Source organism: Lycorma delicatula, chromosome 4 (assembly GCF_047948215.1).
Source record: "Lycorma delicatula isolate Av1 chromosome 4, ASM4794821v1, whole genome shotgun sequence".
Classification (NCBI taxonomy): Eukaryota; Metazoa; Arthropoda; class Insecta; order Hemiptera; family Fulgoridae; genus Lycorma; species Lycorma delicatula.
Window position 1 is genome coordinate 11,831,917 of NC_134458.1, and position 8,845 is coordinate 11,840,761.

Sequence of the window (8,845 nt, forward strand, 5' to 3'; positions counted from 1 at the left end):
AGTAATAATAACATTTCCTTTAATTCTCACCTTGATGTTAACAATGGTGATGTTATTGTTCTGGTAATTATTTAAACAATGAACTGTGACAAAAGTAAAACAAAACAATTTCATTTTTTCATTATTAGTATTTTAACAATAAAGATATTATTTAAACAGTTAAATTTTAACTTAAACAACCTATTATTTCATTTTATTTCCAGTACTTAATCAATAGATATATATGTCATTATTATTCAATATTCGAGTTAAAGCAAGCAAATATATAAAGTGCATAATTAAGCTGGAAATAAAATAAATAAAATGCATAATTTTACAATTAACATCTTATTTTATAAAAACTACCCAATATTAATTTTAATTCCAGTGTATAATAAATATCTTAGTTTACAAATGTTAGCAACTAAACAAGTGCATATACAATATACATTATCTGAAAAGTAAAATATATAAATCTACACCCCAGACATACAAATCAGTATTAATTTCATTATGCAAATATTATTTTAAAGGTTCAATTTTTAATATAAGAGCTGGCCAATATTAATTTTATATCTACTGTACAATTAATATCTTACTTTAAGGAAACTGAACATATACATTTGCTTACAAATATTATTTAAAGTGCATAATTATTTTTAATGGCATTTCATATTTAAAAACCATTATTATTTAAAAGTTAGTTTCACTCACCAGAATAAAAATGAAGTAGCAAAGGTCGAAGATGACATACATAACATACACACAGTACAATGTACAGACTTAGAACAGTGTATGATCATAATGAAAATTTGGCAGATATTTAAATAAATCCATTAGGCTTTATCATTGACATGAATGCATTATCATTTGATAACTTTGTAGTAAACAAGTAAAAAGTCTGAAGCATCATAATGGGAATTATTGTAGAACACATGAATTCATAGGATTTGTCACTGATACCTTATTGTTTGATAACTTTGAAATAAATAAGTTAATAAGTAAACAAGGTTATTGCAATATTATCAAGCACATATATTGTACACACCGGCTTTATCATTGGTGCATTATCATTTGATAACTTTGAAATAGGCAAGTTGATAAATAAGGTTATTGTAATATCAGCAAGCACATGTATTGTCAATCATGCATTATGATATATTTCCAGCACATGGCAATTATTTATGACCTCAGCATTTGTTTTACCTATGGTCAAAGGCCTATTTTTATTTACCTGGGGTCAAAGGCCTTTTACCTGCAATCAAAGGTCAAGGTCGTCCTGAAACCGGCAATTCTACACTACTCATAACTTGTGTGTGCATTATAGAGCTGATAAATCTACCCACTATTTTATTCAAAGAATACAATTACCTAATATAATTTCTGAACAACTTAATAAAATTTTTATCTAATTTTAATTTAACAAAATGTAATCTAGTTTTGTTTCTTGTATTAGCAAAAACTGTGAATTATATCATTACTTTTCAACATGCTGTAATTTATCATAATTCTTTTTCTGTTTTTCAATCTTATCCATACTTGAAAAAATAGATTGTCATATAAGCACTAATAAGCTTAACATTCATGCTGAATGTGTGAAACAGACTCATCTACCTGTACATACAAATTTCATCAAGGTCTACTAACTGGTTAGTATTTCTATTTTATTTTTTCACCTTAAATATTTGAAAATCTTGTATAAAGATATGAAAACATGATCTATACTTAAATTTGGTGCAAAAATTAAAAGAGAAAATCAAGTGGTAAAAAAACATATGTCTGCAACAAAAATATGCTGCCAACCTAGATGTGCAATTATGCCTCTGGTAACAACATATTCATGAACACAATTAAAACAGATTTAAAAAAGATAGAAGCAGTTTAAACTGAGAGAAAAAATTACTTTTAACTAAAATAAATCAAGTAACAATTCAGACGTAAATACAATTAAATACCTGGTGCTGTAGCTCACTAGTTCTAGATGTTACATTTTCTGAGTTCTTAGCATGTGTTGCTAATTCATTTCCTCTTGAATTAATGTCTCCATTGCTTCGATCAGAAGGCTGCTGTGAAGCTGTTTTAACAATTACATTAAAAAGAAGACGACTAAAGTCAGTGTAAAAAAAAGAAAAACATTGTTATAAAAACAGATTTAATTGACAGTGTAAACAGGTTTAAATTTTTGCAAAAAATAACATTTATAATTCTTAATAAGAAAAAGAACTGCTTCCTAATGATATCATGCATATAATTACTGAGAATAAAACCCAGCCAGCCTTTAATTAATGACATAAAGGTAGTTAACAATCTAGAGATTCCAATACGTAAACATTTCTACCAAGTTTGTAACATTTAAATACAATGCATTCAAAAACTAACTACACACCTATAAAAGCAATTATATGTTGAGGAATTGTATTCTGTGCACCGCAGGTTATGTTTTGTGCAAAAGTTGGTAATTCAATGTTGTGTGCAGTTTGCTTCCACAAGCCAGTAGGGTGTTGACCTTGAGATGAGAAGATGTCTCTGGTTCTTTGTTGTTCATTGTGTTTGTCTGAACGATTGAGACCATGTCTTTTGCGCAGAATGCTGTTAACTTTAGAACAGCGAATATTTTTCATTGAATAAATCTTCTATGAGGATGTTAAGTACACACACCCGCACACAGTGAAGGATGGTTTTCCTTTAATTTCCAGGTTCACCAGTTCCTAATCAACATTGTATTAGAGCACTAATAGAAAATTTTTTTAATTTAGGGAAACGGGATCAGTAAAGGATTATGAGCCAAAAGGTAGACCGTCAGTACTTAAAAAACTACAAAAAAAAGCTACTCTACTCAAGATATATCAGCTGCTATACTATGTATTCTCATCAATTCCATGTAAAAGTTGACCAATAAAAAAAACTCTGATGTTGCAACTGCACACGAGACAGTTCGTAAGAAACTCAGTCTCATCCTACATAAAGTGAAAGGAGTTCAAAAGTTATTGGCTACAAACTGCGGAAAGCAAGTTCAATATTGTGAATGACTTCAACAGTTTCTAGCATCTAATGATATTTTGGCCTATGTTTTCTATACAGATGAGGCATGGTTCCTAAAATCAGGGTATGTACATTTACAGAACTCACATTTATGATCTGCCAACAACCCACATGTCATACATGAAGTTCCTTTACATGACCAGAAGATTGGAATGTGGATTGCAGTACCCAGGAAAATAGTCGGCTCAATATTCTTTGCAGAAACAATAAATTCAGCTCATTACTGTGAAATCATTCACCAGTTCATGGGAAAACTAAGCGAAGATGAAATTAATAATTAATTTCAACAAGGCAGCACATATAGCCAGGTAGTCCATGGTTATTTCAAGAGATTTTCAGATATCAAATCATTTCTATCGGCTAATAGCAACCTTATTCTCTAGATTTAAGTCCAATGGATTTTTGTTTCTGGGGGTTATGAAAAAAATTTAATTTATGAAGAAATTATCTGATTTATATACCTACAAGCTACATTGCTAAATATATATATATATATATCCTCCACAGACTTTTTACTCAATAATTATGGAATTCTTGAATAGTAAGCAATTTCTTTGCTTGTTATAGAATAAACCTCCACTTCTTCTGTTTCATATATCTGTAAAACATAAATCTTACAACATTTAAACTCACTAAAGGCAACTTTTGCTGATAATTTCTGCAAAAGTTTATTTTTTCATTAAATTAAATTTTGCGAATAACTTCTGCAAGTTCTTGCACAAATCATCAGGGGAATTAACCGTACTTTAAATTTTTTGAAGTTAATGATATATTGTTATGCATAATGCATACATTAACTTCATAAGTATACAGACGTTGCTTCAAGCACTGGTGCACAAACTTCAAAAACTGATTCAAGATATGAAAATAAACATTTTCTCACTTTGTTACCAGTCTGTTTTGTGTTTTTTTAAATATAAATTTTAAAAACAATTAACAAATTGTTTACAATTAATTTAAACAATTTTAAATTTAAAGTAAAACTCTAGTAAAATAAATATTAATTAACATTTTCAAATTAAAACATGGCAGCTACATTTATAAATCATTCAAATACAATAAGATCAACTTTACACAAGTGGTTCATCAAAATCACTTCTTACTACAAGCATAACATTAACCAGTACCATATGTGAGACCCTTGTTATACACAAATTCTAAAACTGATAAGCAGTCACAGAATTGTTTTTAGTTGCTAAGTGTAGGATTTACTTTATAAGAGAAATTATGACGAATATGATAAAAGTATAATTATAAAAAAATACTAAAATGAATTTAGAACTTTATGTATTTTTTTAAATGAATAAAATTCCAAAAACATAAAATAAAAAACAGATTAATACCATTTTTGACTGCAACTTGGTAATGTTGATTTTTTGATCCAATAAACCTCTCTGCCATGACAATACACTGAAAGAAAAAATTAATGATAGACAAACCTTTGTTTTTAATACTCTACTATCTAATAAAATAAAAATATCTAAAAATAATATAACACAAAGAAGAAGAATATAAACTAATTTAAAGTATACTGCACACTTGCAATTATAAGTTTTTACATTTTAGGTTTTTATTAAATTTAAATTTAAATCTGATGTTTTATTTTTCACTTATCATACCTGCTCATTGCTAGTCAAGTAACAAGTATCAGGCCTGAAAAAATACCTTTATAACAAAACTTCCCATTAATTCTTCATTGGCTTTATAACATTAACACTACATTAATATTGGAAGTAAAAATATAATTAAACAAAGAGATATTTTACTTCAATAAAGTTTAATGAAACAATCTTTTGACTTAAAAGACATGGCAAAAAGAAATGGACTGCAACATAATTTTAATTTAATCCTGCCTCTATAAAGTAAAAAATCTCGATTCATTTCAATACCAAAATATGATAAAGTACAGTTGTCAGGTCCTGACAGACTACCCTAATGGGCAAATCATTTTTTTTTACCACCACTCCTTCTTCACCATAGTTTGTGGCTATAATCTGATTCTTCAAGATTCTAGATACTGAGGATATCAAAACCTTGATGATAGTTGGTATCTTTGGTGTTATCTGGTAGGAGGGAGACCTGCATGTAAACAAACTTGTAAACTCTGTTTTCTATCAGATGGCTGTACAATAAATCCAATCTTGAAGTCCCCACATGGTAAAAATAAAGCCATCAACAAAGGCTGAGGTTACAATGGCTATCAACAGTTCAATTTGTTAATTTTTTAATGATGTAGAAATTACATTTCCAGAATAATTATAGCAAGTTGACAAATCTGTGAAACAAAAAAACTGTAAACCCTATAAATCCACAGTTAACCAGTTAAAACCAAGGAATAATTATGAAATCAGAAAATAAGTATACAAGAAATAATTTTACAAAACTGTTACTGACTTAATAATAAGAATTTGGGTAATTCATTACTGAGAAAACAAAATTTCCCTACTTGCTATGTGGGCTTTCATCAACCTCAGAAACTTAAGCTTTTATATATATATATATATATAAGCTTAAGTTATGTTATGTGTATGTGTGTGTTAAGTTGTACTAATAAACGTTCTTCCAGATACCAATCTTATCTCTTGTCCAAGACAAAAGATGCAGTAAAAATGTCATAATATATTTTATACGAAAATTGTTATCTGCTTTAACTCTTGCCCCTCTGAAATTTTTTATTTACTGAAATTCATCCCCAGCATCGACTCACAAAACTGTCACGCAAAGCAAGAAAAAGATCACAATTAAAATTTTCGCTTAATTTGTACACAATCTTGTTTTCTTTCATTTTCATTGCCTGAAATTTTTTACCAGAATGCATTGCATGAATGTAAATAAAATGAAAGTTAACTCTAAGCCAAGGGGAAACGGATCAATTTTGTCCTATTACATTCTTTAGTGAATCTTGCGCAAATAATTCATTTTTTAGTTTAATGACAATATAAGTAAAATTACAGCAGCCATAAAGTTTTCTATCTTATAAATTGCTGTCTTGTTAAGATATGTTCATTAACAAGTTTTGTTAAACGCATCACTAATACATATTGTCACAAATCAGTTATAAGTATATTTAATTTAACAAGAACAGTTCTGATTTTGTCGTGTTTGAAAATGGGTAAACTGCTTCACAAACCACAGTTTACACATGCTAGGAATAAGTAATAACAAAATTATGTAACTACATTTAAAATTCAGTTTCAAATTTTAAGTAACAAAATAGTAAATAAAAAAATTGTTACGTACCTCCAATATATAAATAAAGTTTATTAAACCGATTAAAAATAATCATCACATATTGTTTCCCGCCATTATCACAGTACTTCCACAACAGTCTCACCGCATGTGCGTTAAATGCTTTCACTAGTACAGTTTAATTGCCATTCCAGCTTACCAACTTAACTTTCAAAAATCGTTTTCCTCGTAATAAAGAGTTAAAAACATCACTATACCGTTTCTTACCTTAGTAACAGAACAAACTTTTTAATTAGATTTTAACAAATCAAATACCATATTAAAAATTAAGAAACTTAAATAAAACTATTTTCGAAATTAAAAATTAACTTGAGTTTTATAATACCAACATATAAATAAGACTATTCAAAATAAATTAAAAATATTTTAATGCGTAATTTAAGCAATGTAATGCTCAAAATTAGCAAACGTTTTTGAGTGCTTTTGGAATTTGGTGTTTTTGGCGGACTTTTGAGTGACGTGAATTATCTCAAACTCCAGCTCTTACAAACAGCTTCTCGATGATTTATGAGCTAGTGGTTTGCTTTCATTAACATCAGAGCTGTTTTGATCAATGTAGACTAGTTAATACATCATCCATCTTCCAAGCTAAGGCAAGCAGTTAACTTGTCTACTGACTGGACCAGTCTAGGGGTAGTGAATAAGGTTTGGATTTTCCTGTTTGACTAGCCATCTGAATTACAGGTGGTAATTTTTATTTTCTCTTATTTATCTCATTGTTTACATGTAGTCCTTTTGTTGAGCTTTTTTTTAAAAGGTTTACCAAATTAAATAACATGTTAATTGTAGCTCCTACAGTTAAAAATAGCACAGACAAATTTAATCTACTTTAACCCATCGGGTTGGTCTAGTAGTTAACGCGTTTTCCCAAATCAGCTGATTTGGAAAGTTGAGAGTTACAGCGTTCAAGTCCTAGTAAAGCCAGTTATTTTTACACAGATTTGAATACTAGATTGTGGATACTGATGTTCTTTGGTGGTTGGGTTTCAATTTACCACACATCTCAGGAATGGTCGAACTGAGAATGTACAAGACTACACTTTATTTACACTCATACATATCATCCTCTGAAGAATTATCTTAACGGTAGTTACTGGAGGCTAAGCAGGAAAAAAGAGAGAGAGAGAGAGAGATTTAATCTACTTTAACTTTTGTAAATCCTTTGACTTTGCCCTCTTAATATACTAACTGGTAATCTTGAAAGTTGACATTACTAAAAAAAAATTGTCATCAGGTAATGTCCAATTACAGTTCATCTAAAGCATTTGAACATTTCTTGTGAATGTTGTTGCTGATACCCCTGAACATCACTTCACATATATACACTACCTCAGATTCCCAAATCAAACTGGACCCATTTTATTAAATTGATGGCACTATTATCAATAAATCTAATTCTTCCGTTTTTTTTAGGTGACATTACATTGTACGGTACCGTAAATGAATCTGTCATTCTTCAAAGAAATAAAAAATTAACTCGTAAGTGGTCAGTCATGAGCAAGATACCAATAATCCTTAATAAATTATATTTTTTCAGAAGAGCCTTACAATAAAGTAAATATATCCAGTTTGTAGTGAATTTATTTGAAAAAAATATTTGTGAAGTAAGGTTATAACACCAAAATATTATTGTTGAACAGTCACACTAATAAGATTGTTTGCAAAGGGCAGTAGGAACTTGGTAAAGCAGAAGATTTTGTATAGTTAATACTATTCTATGACTGAGCTAAGCCATCATCAGTCCTATTTTAGAATACCATTCCACAATATATATTTATGAAAGAGAGGTGACAAATAAGAAGTTATAGTCTGTGAACATTAATGTCAGCACTGTGGTATTGAGGACTGACTGATGAGGGTGCAATCTCACTCACACATGTGTATGCAAGGGCTTAGGTATCGCTAAATCAGTTACAAAAGTAACTACTATGTATTATGTACTTTCCTTCTTTAAAGGACTGAAATGATAAATCAATATTAGTAATGCGCTTAATGTTTCAATTACGACTGACATTAAATGTTACTGGTTAAATATGTTAATAGTACAGTCAACCCCCTTTGGAGAGTATATGAATACTGAATGCATTATTATGAAAAAAGAAGCTTATGTCAATAATTCAGAATGAGTAGAATATAAAGAAAAAGTCAAAACAGATCATTTTGAGTTCGACAATAATTAAGTTTCAATCATTAAAATCTCTTCTTTATTGCAAAAAAAAAAAAGAAGTACCATCACAAGAATGATGTGATCACAAAAGTAGCATCAATGCAAAGGCTTTTGTTTGCTCTTGGGTTATAATGGTATAACCAAGTTCCACCGGTCTTGACTATTCATTAAAAAAAATTACCTCTAATCTGTTCAGCACCAACTTGGAGCTATTCACTCATTTTCATTTCTCATCAACATTCAAACATTTTTTGGGATTTCTTTATGAACTGCCAATTTCAAAGATTGTAATACAATTTTTATCTCCTCATTCTTTTTAACTCCAAAGAAAATTTATGTTGATGTCAATGAAACATACAGTAACAAGAATCCATCATACCCAATTGTGATAAGTGTCCATGCTCATTA

The 8,845-nt window shown here is 29.3% G+C and overlaps 1 protein-coding gene across 1 annotated transcript in view; it reads right to left on the reverse strand.

Moving 5' to 3' along the window:
* The window catches only part of Sas-4 (spindle assembly abnormal 4), a 54,208-nt gene extending 47,792 nt beyond the window's left edge, over positions 1-6,416 (reverse strand). Inside the window, exons 1-3 of the mRNA XM_075362301.1 lie at positions 6,262-6,416; positions 4,365-4,431; positions 1,935-2,053 (exon numbers count right to left, since the gene is read on the reverse strand). Coding sequence (XP_075218416.1) covers positions 1,935-2,053; positions 4,365-4,422 — 177 coding nt within the window. The 5' untranslated portion in view covers positions 4,423-4,431; positions 6,262-6,416. The remainder of the gene's footprint in view (positions 1-1,934; positions 2,054-4,364; positions 4,432-6,261) is intronic.
* Between the last annotated feature and the right edge of the window lie 2,429 nt (positions 6,417-8,845).